Below are 17,643 nucleotides of genomic sequence, written 5' to 3'. Positions count from 1 at the left end.
ATTCATTCATTTTTATCGAATAGGCTTTATCATAAGGATGCCTTCCTATCACGTTGGATGCTATCATTGCAACACCAAGCATCTTTGTCTCGGTTGATAGGATCTCATGGAAACTTGGCAGTGAATTCGATGGCTCCGTTGGAATCGTGGTACTTCTGTTTCCTGGAGAGCATCCCTTACCCTGGCGTAGATTAGAGATCTCGTCGATGCTCTTGGAAATCGCAGCTGGGCTACTCGTGGACCTATTCTCGTTCACTGTGTAGCGGTTAGACTTACCTACGATGACATTGGTAAGTAAAGCATCATTTTAGTAGTGATATTGGAGGATAGGTACCTAGGTAAGTAAATATTAATCGGGTGGTGGGCGATGAGGTATAGAAGTATAGAGAAGGGAATGATTGATAGTTGAATTAGGGGTATGGATTTGATACACCTTGTGTACCCAAGGAAGACTTGTCCTTCTAAGATCTAAGAAGAGCGACATTGTAATATGAGGGTAGAGCGATGGTCTAAGTAATGTATAAAGTACCTCCCTATGCATCGTTAAGCCAAAATCAACGTTGGTTTAGGATATCTATCTGGTTGGACAAGGTCGTGTTGTTTCGCAGGGTATTTGAGGCAGTCCTGATATATTTACAACCACGGAATATGTATATACCCCTACCCTGGTATGAGTGAGTGCATGGGCAGCCCATTCATTCGTACGAGAGGTTACCTTAAAAGGTACATGTAGATAAATACTATAAATTAACCAGTAATAATCTTATATTATTAGAAAATTGTTTACCTCTTATAAGAAACAACCGATTGAAACTTTCCAGATCAGAAAAGGAAGTATAAACGATCTTTGATCCCGGCGAGGATCATTGCATCTGTGACGGGCGTTGTTTCATTGATTCAGCTTAACCCCGAGGCGAGGGTACCGTATATAGCTATCCTGACAGCCATATGTAAGGTACACCGTTCCTTTCTGTGACCCTGCATAAAACCCCCCCTACCAATGTTTAACTATGCAATGCCGCCCACCGATATCTTGACCCAAGCTTCACGGCGCTAAGGGAAACGCAGGCTCGCCAACGGCTCCTAGGGAATCGCTATGAAACTTGACAGAAACCCCTCATTTTAAAATAGGGAGTTGGTTATCATCTCCTTGAATGAGGTTTTCTCTTTGCGACGCCGAAAAGTCCGGATGCAATAGTAAGCTCGCGATGCCGCGCTCAGTATTTATAATCGCTTCGTGCCCGGCGACGCTACACGATGTTGTTACCCTCGCCATCTGTCAGAACATCGTCAGGTCTTGGGCAGGTTCTTAACATTCGCTTTTTCTTTTATATTCGTCACTCATTCCTGCTGCGCAGGCTCTTTCATTCTTACTATACTATTGTTTGAGTTTTCGAACGTATATTTGCGGGAGCTGTTCTGTTTATATTACAAGGATAGCATATTGAAAATCCGTTATCAAACTTCTGTGTTGGGACTACTTATAACAATGTATTCACTCATATTCGCCTTTCTCGGCTTGCAGTCATGCGTGGCTGCGTCGCCCATCGCGTCTTTGGGCTTGCTTCGAAAGTCGGTGACGGAACTCGACCAGGCGGCGTTTGAAGAGGCGCAGCAGCCGGATAACACAGCGACAAGGGCTTTCTCAGGAACGCAGATTCGGGTAAGATAACTCTGGATGATAGACAGCGCCTTGTGTTAACGGATTATATATTATAGACCTCTGATGGGCGATGCTTGTTCGTTGACGAGCTGTCTGGAGATTTCCGGGCAAATCTCACTCCGATACAAGTAGCTGAATGTGATAGCACAGACGGTCAAGGATGGGATGTTATTACCGCAGGGAAGCATAACAATGCTGAGAATTCGATGCTCATTGTTAGCACTTTGGTTAGTACTTCATCTTCTATAGTTACTCGAAATACCACTTTAGAATATATATTAATAAGTCTCCAGACAAATGCATGTTTCAACTTCGATCCGCGACGTGCGAGTGGCAACCAAGTCATTCTTTTTAGCTGCGGTGGACGGGCAGATGGTGGCGGCGAAGTCACAGACTCCCAGCTCTTCCCTTTCAGCGCCAGTAGTAGTGGTCCTCTCACGTTTTCACCCCAGAATGACCTACAGTCGTGCTTCACCGTTAAGGGTAACGTCATCGATGTTGCCCCCTGTGCCGCTGGAAGTTCCGACCAACTATTTACATTTGGCAATGCACCAGCAGCTATTAGTAGCGCATCGAGCGGAACAGATGTCTCGTCTACGCCAACTAACCCTCCTCAAGCGACTGCTACATCTACCGCCACCGCTACTACAGTACAGAATCCGAGTCAGGGGTCGACAACATCTGTCTCGGAAGCTACCGGAGCAATTCCCAATCCTACCGACGCTGTCCCCGTATCTCGTGCCGGTGGCGTGTTACAACCCACAGCAGTAGCCGAGTCTCATCAGCGGGACGACACAGCGACGCGTGCTTTCACCTCCGTCAGCATAAAGGCACCAAACGGCCAGTGCCTCTTCATCGACCCAACTGCTGGTGACTTTCGAGAGAACCTCATCCCGGTCTCGTTAGTGCAGTGTGGCGGGACGCCCAATGAAAAGTTCGACATCATTACGGCTGGGAAACATAACAACGCTCAAGATTCGGCTTTGATAGTGAGCAGCTTGGTAAGTCAGACCGGCTTCGTAATTAACAATCGTTAGTCAATTCTAACATCGCTCTAGACGAACGGTTGTATTAGCTTCGATGGACGACGCCCGGCTGGCGACACGGTAACGATTTTCTCGTGCGGAGGGCGAGCAGCTGGAGGTACGTGATTATTTTTTTATCTTAATGCTATAGTATGTTCTGATGCTAATACTTAACTAGAGGGCGAGACGAACAATGGCCAGTTGGTACCATTTACGGGGGAGACAAATTTTGTCTTCGCGCCAGAGAGCGAACGAAATGCAACATGCATCGTGCCGGGCAACGGTAGGCTTGATTCTGCTCCTTGTGCCGGAGATAGCTCTCAGGTCTTTACTATTCTAGCGTAGGGGGGTTGTTTCCGACAACAAAACTATCGACAACCTGGGTCCTATACAGTCATACAGCTAGCTATACAGCGAGAAGTGATTGGCATAGATTCCTTTCTAAAATAATTTAATTCATCAATCAATGCTACCTGATTAATTCGATATGTTTAACTGTACTCCTTGAATTGTGTGGAAGCCCTACGTTCGCCGGTTTCAATGTTTGGGGGGAGATGCCAACATATCGCCGTGCTACGTCTATTGCGATATAGATCGACACACCTATTACTGACGACGGACCGTTTCAAACGGACTTTCTTTAACTAACCACTCCTCCAATGTCAGCATTTGAGGATGATCCTTGCGTCGAGCTGTAGCATCTGCCTTATAGCCATCGCTAGCAAACCATCCAATCATCAGGGCCATCTCGGTGACCATGTATGTCAGCGCGCTCCCGAAAAACCAGTAGCTCACCGGTACGGGGGAACCCGTCGCCTTGGCGAATGAGGCATTAAGTTGCTCCCATGATAACTCGTCGCCTGCGAGGCCGACGGCCCTCCGGTTCCAGCGCTCGGGGTCAGCAAACGCCTTGGCAGCAAAGATGCCAATGTCCGACGTGGCGATCCATTGCATACGTTTATTTCCTAAGTGATTATGTAGCGCGGCCATGAAAACCCTGGTTGGGAACCCGGGTGCTAGATTATCCATGAAAGCTACCGGACGCAGTATTGTCCAACTCATACTTGCGCCCGGTTTTCCCGGGCCGGTGGCGTCTCGGAGATGCCGCTCAATGCGGTACTTGCTCTGAAAGTGAGGTATAGGGGTTGGATTGTCCCACGATGCTTCGTCTCCGCCACGCTCGACGCTGCTGTAAACGAAATGTCTGATACCGGTCTTGATAGCCTCGTCAACGAGAGCCGTACCCTGTGCAACTTCACCCTCGAGTGTCACCCCCTTTCCCATAGAGACCTGGACAGAGTAGACACCCCAGATAGGTTGGGGATGTATCTTTCGAGCTTCGTAGAACAAGCCAGGGACATTATCAAGATTGCCCTGCACGAGTTTGATCGAGGGTGATTTTTGAGCAAGATTCTTGGCGCTGATGCTGTTGACGTCGCGTGTGACGGCGAGAATCGTGAATTTGCCAGGGTCCCGGTCGAGAAGTGCACTTATCACTGCACCACCCTGCTTTCCTGTAGCACCTGTGATGAGAAGGACTTTTGACATGCTGGGCTATTGGCTGGATCTAGTCGATGATGCGTCAGTTGTGCGGTAGTTGTGCGGAGGAGGTCAGCAGCCACAGCATGGGATTATTTAGATCGTCAAATAGGGGAGTCGTGTTCACATACGTCGGCATATCAGAGTTTAGTCTGACCTACCCCCCTTTCGGTGTATGCATCTAGGTAGGGGGTATTGATGCCGCGTCAAACCTTTCGGCGCCCGAAGCTGTCAGCGTCCGTTCTAAACCTACGCGGAACGCTTCGTGGCATAAAGCACGACGTAGCCTTCTTTGGGGACTTGCGGAAAAAAAACTCAAGGATTTATTAGGTCCCTCCCGTCCGATGTCCTGCATGCCCTGCCAGTCTCGCTTGACGAACAAAACCGTTGTCCACCACCTTATGGGCGGCAGCAACTTACCACCTAGACTTCTACGACGCTAGAAGAATACACCTTCCCGGTCGTCATTATGGACGAGGCCCAGACTCGGCGGCGCAATACGGTTAATGCGCTACTAGATGGCTACGGGAGCCTCTCGGTTCCGCAGCTTCTCATGTCGACAACGCCTGACTTTTACCATCAGGTATTACCAGAAAGCTTAGGCATGATGCCCCGGAATAGGGAAGCGTTCGCCCAACACGCCGCCGGCATCTTCAACGTGTTCGATGAATTCAGAATGGTCCCGAAGTCAATCGTCGATGACGGGCCAGGAAATATGGCAGTAGTCCACGCACGAATGCAAGGAATGTTAAAAGGGGGTGCTGGAGAGTGGATAAACGAATGCGTAATGATGATCCAGCTATCCCCTGACGGCACTCTCGTTTCTAGGGTTACAGAGTTTGTGGATAGCGCAAAGGCTTTAGAGATGGCCCGAAAACACGCACCGGATAACTTTGACGTGAACTACTCAAAGCTAGACGGTGGTGGTATGAGGACGGAGAAAGGGAACAGGAACGAAACTACGGGCTCTAAATCGATGACACTATTATTTGGGTTGGGACTAGCACAGGTTATCACGGTAATCTCATTGTTGTATTTGGGTCGTCGGGCCATCTTTTGAGTTTCTAAGGGGAGTTTGAATCGACTCTATTTTTAGGTTCTTTTAATAACAATCTTTACTACACATTACTACACATTTAACCTTTATAGGTATATACCTAAATTCGCATCGCCGAGATTATGTTTAAGTCTATGTGTAATGAGTACCTAGGTAATTTGCCCCTTATATTGTGAGGAGCGTATTATGAGAAGCGCGTATATGTGCAGGTACCTTGGTGGTTGCTATGCAGAAGTTGCAAAAGCTGCAGATTTTACATTTAGTTATTAAGACCAAGAAAGTAAAATAATATTGGGTGTCAATTTAATAGTTTCAAGAATTTTTAATTGCCTCTTCTCTCAAGCATTTATGGTCTAGCAATAATTATTTTAAATGATATATGGTATAAAGACGGGATCAATAGGGGCTAAATAAAGTATAGGAGAAGCGTATACGTAAGTAACTTTTAAGTTATACAGCATGTACCAGAACCGACAATCCAGACGAGACAAAACATTCCTAGACGTTGCGGAACTGTAGAGTACCCGCGCCCTTGCCAATATTCTAATGTAGTTTCAACAACTGGTAGAGAGCCAACGACCCAGCAACAACCGGCGTGATGAGGCGCACGGTATTGAATTTAATCCATTTACGAGCGTAACTCTCGGCCTGCTTCGGGTCGACTTTGCCCTTAGGCTCACGCAGGGCATCTATTTTCTGGTTGATAGGCTGCATGTTGGCCGCGGAATGGACAACGGTGATGAGATGGCACAGCGCCGATACCGCGTACGGCCGCCAGTCACCAAGTCTGCCATCCGGTCCCTGCGCAGAGGCTGCCCATGATGTATAGGCGTAGCCAAAGATGCCGAGCGTACTAATCGGCCTGAAGAATTGATTGCCTACAACCCAGAATACGGGCCACTGTCGACCAAGCAATCGCGCGCGGGCTGCGTGCTCGGGCGACGATGGCGGCGGGAAGTCAACTAGTAAAGCGGGAACACCCATGAACGACTGGGTGATAGCATTTCCTATACGAGAGTTAGGACGGTTGTCACTAATATAGTTGCTTAGCTTGTGATTCATTCTAGACTGACCGAAGAGAATAAAAGAAAATGCAACAGTAGTTCCAAGAACTGCCTCGGGAGATACGGCCATAGTTGATAGTTGATAGTTGTGATTTTATTTCTGATTCTGTATTATATATATTTGATTGTAATGATGATGATAGGGATGCTCACGAGTTGATAGACTTAATTCTTAAGACAAAGACCTTGAATCATCCCTCGTCGAATCTAAAGTAGATTTATATGTTGTAGTTATTTACGTCGTTGTCCGTGCCGAGGATCTATAGTCGTCAGTATCTGCTCGCTGAGCGGGACATCGTAAGTCGGAGCTCGTCGTTTGTCATTCGATCCGATGAATCCGCCCGGTCTCAGATGGTTCAAGTGGTATGATATTGAAACACCTTTAGACAAGTCAGATCTACGGGTCGGGTCAGATATTGGGGAAGCTTTTTAGGGAATTATTAGTCGAAAAGTCTTTTGTCTGATTAAAGGTTAACAAAAAAAAACCATATATGTTATAGAAGCGTAAAACACCTATAGGGGGGAAACAATGGCCGGGGAGGTGGGGGTGGGGTTACAATGCTTACCTGTTACACAAGGTTTGTATAATCGGTACCGACAAACGCTATAAACTCTTTTACAAGTACCTAACGTTGGGATATCGAAGCTTGCGTTAGGCGACACGTCAATTTCTGACGGCATACGGTAGCTGCCGCCTTGTCGCCGCCGCCGGATTACGAATTATATCCCGTAACCTTTATTTGACTGATATGATATCGGACACAGAAGTTACCGTGGCTCCGTCTACGATCCTATGATTCCATCTTATGGGCCGACAAACTGAATTTATAAGCATATCTATTGCTGGCTTCAGTGTAAGCGAATAGACCTTTTATACCGCCTGTTATCAACGAGGTATATTTGTATATTCCGCATGAAATAGCTACGCCGCATGTAAGGCCTCCTCCCTTTTCTCCCCAATTTTTGATCGCTTCAACCTAGCTATTGGCAGTTGGAGTTGTCGTTACTTTTGTTCTCTGGTTTTTATCAAGTAAATTTTTAAGAATTATTCACCTAAAGAAACATGATACTGTGGTCCATAGCTCTGTAGAAAATATAAAGTCAAGTCAAGATGAAATAAGTAAACTTGGGTTTAACTAATAGTTAAGCAAGTTTAATACTTGCAAGCACTTAAGGTATCTAAATTAGATAGATAGATTCAATGATTCAATGTTATGTAACGACCGTAAAATCCAGCCGTCTAAATCTCCAACTCTCGATAATACACACACCCGCCGTTCTTCTCTCATGCAATCTATACCCCTCTTATACATCTTGTACGTCCTTGTACATCTTATACAACTTCTATAGTTTGATTCTTCTTCTCGGCAGCTTTGAGGAATTCTTCCTTTTCTTGCTGATATTTCGCGTCAGACTCAGCCCATAGCTTAAGCGCCTCTTCCTTTCGGGCTTCGCTCCTAGGTTCGAAAGCCATCTGGAAGGAATTGGGCTTGATAATCAGTAGAGAGTTTGATTTGTCGTGAGGAACCGGTATCTCCTGGCCTGTGATCGGATCCTTCTTCGCTTTAAGGTTGAAACACCAACTGAGCGCGCCGCAAGCCACGATCAGTTCGTCTTGCGTGAGCGATTGTCCTAGACACTGACGCTGCCCCCAACCGAATGACGTCATCCCTTTAATGGTAGGATACATGCTAAGCGGTTCCTGATACGTCGGCCATCCCGGTTCCAACCAACGCTCGGGTCGGAAGTTATCCGGGTCAGGATATTTTTCTGGGTCTCGAAGGAATGCCCTACAGACTTTTAGTATTTTATATTTTATATAATAAGACTATGTCAGAATGAAAAACATATAATTTCACTTACCAGTCTAATGGAAGTATCCTTGTTCCTTTAGGGAGAAAGTGACCGCGAAATTCATCATCGGCCTCCATCTCATGCGCGACGCCTAGTATTAATGTGTTAGTTATCTTCTTCTTCTAGTTATTCCTACATCCTACTGTTAACTAACCTGTAGGTACGTTTGGCTTCCATCGCATCGTTTCCTTGATGCAAGCTCGGAGGACTGGAAGCTTAGGCGCGTCGTCCAGAGTTGGTACCCGTCCCTCGCAGGCTTCGTCAATTTCCTTCTGCACTGCCGCTTGCCACTTTGGATGATGTATCATTGATACTAAGAAGTACGACAAGGGGCCAACTACAGTGAAGATGCCGACGAGAGCCATCATCCCTATGACGCAAGAAGCTTCATAGTCACCAGAGATATTTGAGCGCTTTTCTCCTCTTTCGAGATATTGGCTGGTGAAGCAGGCCCTCTGCCGTCCCTGTTCCAGTGCGTTGCGCGTGTTTGTCAGGCGTTCCATCCACCACGCCTGTTGTTCGTCGTGTCGCTTGCGTTCGGCAATTTTCCAGGGGTTTATCATCTTGGGTAGATGCCAGAGAGGGGTTATGACATTAGTGATGGGCCCGGCTGGCGACATCTGTGTTAGAAGGCCCCATGCGCTCTTTGTGCAGGCTTCGCTGAGATCCGTATCATCCCAAGCTAGCTGGCACATAACCTTAGATGACATATCCTCCAAGGAGAATTCGAAGTTGTCAGGGTCCTCGATCAGCCGAGCGAGCCAGCGTTTAGCCTCATGGTACATAACACCGTAGTAGTGAGCGTTGCTCGCTTCTGTCAGGTAGGAATGGGTGAATTTACGTTGCCGAGACCAGTACTCTGACCCACGCTTTATTTAGTAATGAGATTTGCTAGTTGATCTGTTGGGCACTCACGGTTCTTTCCCATTAGGGGGAGATATTCCATCGATCCATGCGTACTCTTCGAGTCGAATAGAGATCTTACCATTGGTCTGTCCGAGTTGTATTTCGCACGCTTCACCAAGAGCTCTTCGGCCACCTTCTCTTTCGTGACAATTAAGAATTTTGCCCCGAGCATCTCCGTGAAGTAGTAGCCATCCGTGCCGCTATACAGATCGGCCCATTCCTTGAACTTCAACCACATATACTGGATCGGAAGGTCATGTATACGACCGATATATGGTAGTAAGGTCGGACCGGGTATCTTACGTGGATGGTTAATTTCTCTGTATAATTTAACCAAGTGGAAGGCTACCACGCCGACGATGGCGGCACAGAGGATTGCCGGCGTAAACAGTTGCATGATCAACTACTGGGTAGAGACAAGGTCTATGTGTATGAGTATAGCAGAAATGTAAACTGAGGAATGGCTGCGGAACGGTGTGACTAGAACACTTCCCGGACAAGACGTATTCGCAGGGCTTTCACACGATTTAAACTATATACCATAGGCACTAAGCGACCCAATGATAAATCTACTTGTAGTAATTACCCTCGATGGTGTTGAGCGGCGAGAATCATCCGGCTTTCAAGGGCGAAAGGGCGATGGTGCGATGTATCAATTCTTAACCGGGTATCCCCTACTGAGGCTTACATCAAAGTACGAACGGGCATCAGCTGCTATCGTATTCCAGCGTATTCCAGTTATGCTTATGAAATTATGCTTTTTAAAGTTTACATTCTTCTAGAAATAAGGTACTTCCAATAATAGCTTCGAGTGTTAAAAGTCCGAAACATTACATACAAGATAGCCAAGGATCTTCAAGGGTCAGTTGCCCGATATTGTCGTGGCAACGATGAGATCGCAGGGCGAACATCGATAGGCCGGAAAGCCACTTGCATATGTCGTAGAATATCGCCCAAAACAGTCAAGTCCGGCTAACAAAGTCCGGACAACCTCCGTTGATATGTAAAAGCGAGATGCCAGGTGACGGGGCTAAGTCATGACTATGATGATGATGATGCCGTTTCGGTATTACTAGTATTACTGTGGAATAGCAATATATCGCGGATTAAGGGGCTATATTTTTTATTTATTAATAAATGCTAAATAAATACTAGAATCGATAGACATTGAAGTACTTGTAGTCACTAGCTCACGCGTAAATATTTAGTGATGATAATAGGTATTGAAAATCCCCGTGTGTGTGTTTGAGCCTTGCTGCCGAGATTCGAATATAAGTTGCATATGTCGTGAATAGCACGCGTATAGCTGAACTATCGGTGCTGCATATCTTCCCACGTACGGTATACATGTGCATACATTTCTAGACGCATACATATATGTAGTATGCATGATGTGCCGGGCCATAACATTCTGATGGTGTTGAGAGGTCGAATAGGGTAGATAAGCGACTGTGAGGGTTGATGATCCAATCAAGACTTCGTAGCGTAACTTTAAGGTCGATACGACTCAGCTCATTAATGAGATAAAAGACGTTTTATGTTCCATTGCGGTGGGTGCACGTCGTGGAACCAGCCCATCGACGGTTCGCCACTACATACTAAGGTATGTACCGCCTCCCTTGGCCCGACGATCCGAATAAGACTAATATGTTGGCTTTCAAACTATAAACCAGCCGCATTATAGGTATGTCGGTCTCAATTACTTGATGGTTATATAATATCTAATATATCCATTACCGGTATCATGTTTACTTTTATAACTCTTATAAGTAACATGTTTTCTTATAACTAATACCGGCAGGACTTTTTACGCGTATAAGGACGCGTAGGATATTACCTGTGTAAGCATGTCCGCTGCATTTATGATTATACTGTCCATACGTCGAGGTTAAATGAGCCAATAACATGTCCAGGCACATTGCGTTTGGGTGGTCAGGAATATACTTCGGGTCCGAACAGGATCAAGGGTCGGCACTTTGTAGGACACTTCAACCTCCGCGACGACGGCAGACTTTAAGTTAATGACCGAGTGGCGCGAAAAAAGCATACTGATGCTTTCGTGGTGACACCCGCTGTTCCGTCATGTACAATTGCTCTTCTAGTTTCCATATATTATATTCTTAATAGAGTAGCATCGTCGCCGAAAGGACCTGGTCAAGAAGCATTTGATGAAGAGGCACATTGTTCCTTTGATTCGATCAATGCTTATGCGCCTTTCTGAACTTCACTAGGGTCTATATCCAAGAGTTCAAGAGTTCAAGAGTTCAAAAGTTCAAAAGTTCAAAAGTCCAAAAGTCCAAGCCACATATTCATAATATGGGTTCCCTTAATGATACCGACTGCAGGCCGGTAGGATCTTACCCGCCGTCGGGTATCGATGTCTTAATTGTTGGTACCGGGCTTGCGGGACTAACGGCGTCTATTGAATGCACGCGCAAGGGACACAACGTGCGCATTATTGAGCGCCATGATGATATTAATACCGCAGGTATGTAGCTGGACTTATACGCCCTCCCCCCCCCCTTCCCTGCATCTACCTATAATATGCTGAGAACGTGACTTTGCTTTTGCCCCCATCTAGGCGATATGTACTTCATGGGCCACAGTGCTACTAAGTTCTTCCGTCACTGGCCTGAGCTATCGAAAGAGTATGAGCTGATATCTATGAATAATGCCTGGATTGAGACCTTCAAGCATGTCGGAGAAAGGATGATAACGCCACTAAAGGTTTCAGAGCGTCTGCGTCAGGATGGTATGGATCCAAACACGCCGCCCGGCGCTTTTCAGATGCGACCGCTCATCTACCGGATGTATCTAAACGAAGTCCAGAGGCAAGGAATTAAAATCCAATTCGGCCAGCGCGTCGTCGACTACTATGAGGACCAAGAACGTCAGAAGGCAGGCGTCGTGACGGACAAGGGCGAGCGCTTCGAAGCCGACGTCGTAATCGCCGCGGACGGCGTTGGTTCTAAGGGCCAAAAGCTGGTAGGCGGGCAAGTTAGAGCGATGAGTGCTGGCAGAGCCATGTGGCGAGCAGCTTTCCCAATACACCACTTAGACAAGAACCCTAAGCTTAAAGAGTTCTTGAAAATGGGTGGACCGAACAACGACGAGCCAATGGTCAGAACATGGCTTGGGTATGTGGCGCTCCCGTTGTTTCCCATACTGAACGTTGTTTGGCTAATAGTTTATAACCTGCTAGCCCCGGAATGTACGCCATGGTCCTGATTCGTCAGGAGACCTGCGTGTGGATTATGAACCACGATGTAGGTGATGATGCATAAAAGTAACACTCAGCTTGGCGTACTTGCTGATCAGGTACAGATTACCGGCTCCGAGGAAGAAAGCTGGACTCATACCGTCGAATCAGACGACGTATTAAATAACATCGACAAAGGGCTGGGTCCGTTCACTTGGGACCCTAGGATCAAGGAGCTCGTCAAGCTGACACCATCCAAGACTATCGTCAACTTTGAACTATTCTGGCGCGATCCCCAACCGACTTGGACTTCTCCTGGCGCCCGCGTGGTTCTCATTGGCGATGCCGCGCATTCTTTCCTGCCCGCCTCGGGCAACGGCGCTACGCAGGCCATCGAAGATGCCGTCTCGTTAGCTTCCTGTCTCCAGATTGGAGGAAAGCAGAACGTACCAGAAGCAGTAAGCACACATGTGCGTCTCCGCTTCATCCGATGTTCCTGCGCGCAAAAGATGGGATTCACCAATGCAGAGCTTCTCCAGCACACCAACTGGGAGAAAGTCAAGCTCAACCCAAAGCTGGCGCAGCCTAAGCTCCCGAGATGGATCTGGAAGCATGACCCTGAGCAGTACGCTTACGAGAACTACGAGAAGATGGCTGAAACTATTAGGAAGGGAATTCCCTTTGATCAAGTCGACACGGTGCCGCCAAACTATCCGCCCGGCTATAAATATGAGCCCTGGAATATCGATGACATGCAGAGAGACGTGGATAACTCTACTGTCAACATGGGTTCGGGAGACTGGGACTAAAAGAAAGATATTGGCGAGTTGTCTAGTCCTTTGCGCTAACTGAGGAGTAGGTGGACATAGAATAAACCCCTTTGTCGCTTGGTTGCTTTCCATCCCATATGATCATTTCCCTCTTGTATGGTATCGTCTTGCATCGTCTTGAGTATACGCGAGTAGGCTTGGATACGAAAGATCTCTCGCCGAGAAGAGTAATAGAGTAGATTAAGTACTTTAGCTATCATCCCAGAACCCATATTTATGAAAACAATCTTGATGATGGATAATTAAGGAGAATTTAAAGTAAATATGATATATTCCCAGAAGCTATTTTAAATATACAATGAAAAAGACGACCAACATGCTTCCAAAAATGATGGGCTAGACTCGGAGCTATGAAGAGATAAGAGATCAAGCAAGTATAACTACTGAAGAAGCCTTCCTCATCGTCGCTGTTCTCGGTTATCCACTCAAGCAACAAATTGTTATACTAATACGGAGCAGGTTTCTAAAGCCTAAGTCTCCCTTCTCCGCCTTCGACTTCATCTTCATCAACCGATTTTCCTCTCCAGCCGGGAAGACCACGGAACGCGAACCAAGAAATGAAGGTAACAGCACAGAGGACAAACCATGCAGGTAAAAGAAGCCATCTACCGAGCTGCGATCGGTAACAGTTATCTGCCCAGATAAACCTCTCTGAATGTGGTCCACCAACTATATATAGTCGCGATAAACCGCAGCTCCAACTTTCAAAGTCCATCCAGTTGCGACCGTACGGAGAATATGCTGTAGGAGACGCTGCTAGGTATAAGGCGTACGTATCTAGACGGCCGGTAATGCCATGCTCGATAAAGTTATAGAGGAGCGCCGTAGTAGTAAGAGTGATAGCTGGGATAAAGAGAGCAAGGAGAAGCCAGTGCTGCCAAAAGTTCTTTTTTATCGATGCATGTTAGCTCTTATATCCGTCGGCGCATTACTAGGAGAGTGACAAACCTTCTTGACGTAAACGTTAGTAACGAAGAGGCCCATTACTAGAAAGCTGACAACAATGTTCAATATAGACGCTGCGATAGCGAGCTGATGGTGAGGACCTCGGTACAAGAGAGTAGGCAGCCAAGACGTCTTGAAGCGTTCCTCGCCGAACCAGATGCTAAATCCGCATGACCAGCCACAGTTATGTTCTCTCATCCACTCTACCAAGTAGACATGTTGATACAGGACATTCGCAGAAAGCAAAACCGCGACGACGAGCGTAACAAAAAGGGCACTGCCGCCCGTCCAGGGGCGAAGGCGGGGAATCGGAATTTCAATCTTGTTTAAAGCCATGTTGACACCTGATATATGGGATCGATAAAATACACATAGATTGATTGTCTATGATGCTTTTTTTGCAAGCTTGAAAGGCCAAAGACGTTTGTTTTATCTCTTAGAATGCGGCACAGCTGTGCTGGTTGGTTGTTCGACACAGCCACTATGATTTTCACTTGACTCTTCAGCATCGCATATTCGACCAACCAGGTATTGATGATGCTCGAGAATCTGTCTGATCAAAACGTAGGATTAGGTACACCACCCCCCTTCTTCTACCTTGTCGCAGAGAAACACGGTTAGGATTTAGGCAGCAGAATTAGACGGCGAAACTTCCATAGTAAATAAATTAATTTACTGGTTACCTATGTTAGATACATATTTACATAACATACATACAGGACTCCTAGAATAGATTTTCTTAAGCGTTCTCTACTCCTGGCGCGGCAGCAGCAAGTAGTTTTCCAAAGTCAGGGGTGCCTAATCCCGTAACAGGATCCCATCCCGCAGTAGCATTCCACCTTGCTCCGTTTCTGAAGGCGGAGTTGCCCGAGCAGCCGCTTCCGTACCCGGACGTTATATCTATCAGGGCGGCGCTGTTGTTGTATAGCCACGGGTTGAGGAAGCCTAGCGGCGGCTGGCCTTGGCTCTTTCGTGCGGCGTTCAGGAGAGCTACCACGCCGGCGAAGACGGGGCTCGAAGCACTCGTACCAGATAGGAGCGCAGATCTGCCCTTGTCAATGACGATGAACCGACTTCCCTGAGCCGCAACGTCGGGGAAGCCTCTGTTGGACGAGTTGAAGTACGCAGAATAGGTTTGGCCAATCGATTTTAGATACGAATTAACAGAGTCTGCCTGCCACGCCGGTTGGGCGTGAAGCGAGCTGAAACCGCCGCTCGAAAAGCTCACGCCCTGCTCGGGCGCGACGTTGTAAGTAGCGCCGACAGAGGTCACGTACGGGCAGCCTGCGGGGAACGAGGGCTGGAAATACGGCGCTTGGTCTGATTCTCTTATGCACGAATCACCTGGCCCAGAGTCGCCGGACGAAAACAGCACGCTCACGCCGCGGGCGCCGAGTTGCATAAACAGGTTGCATACTTTGAGCGCATACTCCGCTGGCACCGACTGCTCCTCCTCTCCGTACGAGGTGGAGAGGGTCTGCGGTAAAGTAGAATCGTCTTGATCGAGGAGGTACGTCAAGAACTCCAAGTACGGCTCGTTTGAAGAGGGTCCAGGCTGGTCATGCGTAGGCTCAAGCGGTCTTCAATAAGCTGTCAGTTATGTTTAAAAAGCCCAGTTATAAAAATGGTTAATAACTCACCCACGACCACCAGTGCTGTATTCCTTGATCGGGATAGGGCTGCTAATGGCCAATACGTATTGCACATCGAGGTTTGCCTCACCTGCGTAGAAGGTTAGCAAATGTTTAGTCTGGTGATTTCTGACAAGGGTCGCAACATACCGCTATCATCGCTACTGCTCTGGTCATCTAGACCCCCATTAACCAGCTCAACGCTGAAGTTCTGGCCTTTGGCCTGCGTCAAATACTGGCTCTCGAAGGACTGCAGATCCGAATACCGGGCGTATTCCTCCAAGTAAGAGCTGAATGCAACCAAGTTTCCTTCGGTGGGGGCGGTGTACTTGATATTGTACAGCGACTTGAGACAAGCGGGCGTGATCCGCGAGGGGTTGCAGTCGGCGGCATTGACGGCCATGTCTGTCTTTACGGCATTCTCTTCTTCGGGCTCAAGGAGCTGCATCTCAAAAATAGTCGACCTCTTGGCACCGAGCTGACCGAATCGAGTAGTCGGCTGTATGAGATCAATGCTTCCTGCAAGCTCGTCGGGGACGCTGTACGACAACGTCCGCAGCTTGGGACTGCCACCCTTCTCATATTGGTACCAGGCGAAGTTCGCGCCAAGAAGGTCGTTTGCGGTTTTCACGTCCGTCTTGAAAGTGATCCAGTCGTTATTCACCGTGGACTCGACGCCGCTCTTGGTTAACCAATCGGCAACTGACGAGACAGACCTCTTCGTCGGTGCCGTATAAGCCCGGACTTCGTCACGCGATAGGTGCATGCCGTAGTTGGGATGTCCCGGGGTAGAAATCTCGATCACGGCTTGCTCCAGCGCTGCGGCATGCTGCTGCTTGAGACCAACGCGCAAGGTGACAGGGTCATTTGGAGAAGCCGGACGAACTTCTGCCCAGCCTTTGGGGACAGAGGTGAGACTATCCATCACCTTAGCCGTCGCGGCCGAGGCGAAGAGGAGAAAAAGGGAACGCATAGTGAGAGCTTTTCCTCAAAGGATTGCACAGTGAGTCTTTTCGTTGCGGTTTTCTTCCCTCCCTCGCCAAATGAAGGTGAAGAACAAACGAGTGCTCTCGACTGCTCCGTGAGGGGAGCTGCGAGCAAATTAATAAACATTAACGTAGTAGTAAGTAAAATAAATCTTTACATATTGCAATTGCGTGCTATACTATGCTCGACCAATTGATCATACCGTAACATGGGTTCGACGTCAAGGCATCTTTCCCAACCATGCCGACTGGCTCGTAATCTAAGGTCCCGACCCCTCGAGCCCCTCGAGTTGTATCGACTTGCCAAGTCCGGGGTGATCTCCCGCCCATCCTCCGCGAATACTACTTGACTTAGGCTACATTTGGCAGGAGGGTGGTATCTCAGTTATGCGCCCTGACTGTGATAACCTGATAAGGTCCTTGTTACGAGAGATCTGATCTCATCTAGGTGTAGGGTACTGCATACCGACATATTATCCCTCGGAATGTGATTCTGAGGGTGGTACGGCGGACCATTATGACATTAGTGCCAAAATCAAAAAAATTGGTCAGATCTGTCCAAAAAAGGCTAGTATGCAAGGTGCACAGTATACTATGCGGGGTATATACAAAATTCTTATATTATTTAATAACTTTTTGAGTATTCTTGCTAAAAATTTAAAGAAAATATTATTATTTCAATTGAAGTATGAGAAAAATTATTAAATTAGTTGTGTAATTGTTTAAATTTATTTCGTAAAGATAATATGTCATATATGTATGATATATATGGGATTCCAAAGTGGTCATAAAGGGTATCACGTGCTGTATAAGACTTACTGGATATTGATATAATACGCTATACGATACGCCAACCAAAAGATATATACATGTAATTTGTATCATTATTTTCGGGTTAATCAAGGCTATAAAATGATATTAATTATATTTCTTAAAATGGTATA

The 17,643-nt window shown here is 47.1% G+C and overlaps 7 protein-coding genes across 7 annotated transcripts; 3 read left to right on the top strand and 4 right to left on the bottom strand.

Moving 5' to 3' along the window:
* Positions 1–1,489: 1,489 nt before the first annotated feature.
* Positions 1,490–3,033, top strand: GL218_01792 (uncharacterized protein; the record flags this gene model as incomplete). The annotated part of the gene is made up of 5 exons (XM_033578273.1): positions 1,490–1,663; positions 1,720–1,890; positions 1,957–2,664; positions 2,722–2,806; positions 2,867–3,033. The coding sequence occupies 5 exons, from the start codon at positions 1,490–1,492 to the stop codon at positions 3,031–3,033; spliced, it is 1,305 nt and encodes a 434-aa protein (XP_033438102.1).
* Positions 3,034–3,294: 261 nt separating this feature from the next.
* Positions 3,295–4,236, bottom strand: GL218_01791 (NmrA-like family domain-containing protein 1; the record flags this gene model as incomplete). Its single annotated transcript, XM_033578272.1, has 1 exon — positions 3,295–4,236. The coding sequence occupies one exon, from the start codon at positions 4,234–4,236 to the stop codon at positions 3,295–3,297; it is 942 nt and encodes a 313-aa protein (XP_033439211.1).
* Positions 4,237–4,696: 460 nt separating this feature from the next.
* GL218_01790 (putative cytochrome p450 protein) lies at positions 4,697–5,287 on the top strand (the record flags this gene model as incomplete). Its single annotated transcript, XM_033578271.1, has 1 exon — positions 4,697–5,287. The coding sequence occupies one exon, from the start codon at positions 4,697–4,699 to the stop codon at positions 5,285–5,287; it is 591 nt and encodes a 196-aa protein (XP_033439212.1).
* A 540-nt stretch (positions 5,288–5,827) lies between these two features.
* On the bottom strand, positions 5,828–6,418 carry GL218_01789 (uncharacterized protein; the record flags this gene model as incomplete). The annotated part of the gene is made up of 2 exons (XM_033578270.1): positions 5,828–6,291; positions 6,358–6,418. 2 exons carry the CDS (start codon positions 6,416–6,418, stop codon positions 5,828–5,830), a joined length of 525 nt encoding a protein of 174 aa, XP_033439001.1.
* Positions 6,419–7,681: 1,263 nt separating this feature from the next.
* On the bottom strand, positions 7,682–9,505 carry GL218_01788 (Fumitremorgin C synthase; the record flags this gene model as incomplete). The annotated part of the gene is made up of 4 exons (XM_033578269.1): positions 7,682–8,138; positions 8,212–8,293; positions 8,357–9,061; positions 9,118–9,505. 4 exons carry the CDS (start codon positions 9,503–9,505, stop codon positions 7,682–7,684), a joined length of 1,632 nt encoding a protein of 543 aa, XP_033439393.1.
* Positions 9,506–11,424: 1,919 nt separating this feature from the next.
* Positions 11,425–13,116, top strand: GL218_01787 (uncharacterized protein; the record flags this gene model as incomplete). Its single annotated transcript, XM_033578268.1, has 4 exons — positions 11,425–11,596; positions 11,690–12,245; positions 12,311–12,374; positions 12,433–13,116. The coding sequence occupies 4 exons, from the start codon at positions 11,425–11,427 to the stop codon at positions 13,114–13,116; spliced, it is 1,476 nt and encodes a 491-aa protein (XP_033438288.1).
* A 1,705-nt stretch (positions 13,117–14,821) lies between these two features.
* Positions 14,822–16,686, bottom strand: GL218_01786 (Tripeptidyl-peptidase sed2; the record flags this gene model as incomplete). Its single annotated transcript, XM_033578267.1, has 3 exons — positions 14,822–15,662; positions 15,723–15,804; positions 15,864–16,686. The coding sequence occupies 3 exons, from the start codon at positions 16,684–16,686 to the stop codon at positions 14,822–14,824; spliced, it is 1,746 nt and encodes a 581-aa protein (XP_033438287.1).
* Positions 16,687–17,643: the final 957 nt, after the last annotated feature.

Source organism: Daldinia childiae, assembly GCF_008694065.1.
Source record: "Daldinia childiae strain JS-1345 chromosome Unknown Scaffold2, whole genome shotgun sequence".
NCBI lineage: Eukaryota > Fungi > Ascomycota > Sordariomycetes > Xylariales > Hypoxylaceae > Daldinia > Daldinia childiae.
This window is presented reverse-complemented; position numbering and strand designations above follow the sequence as displayed.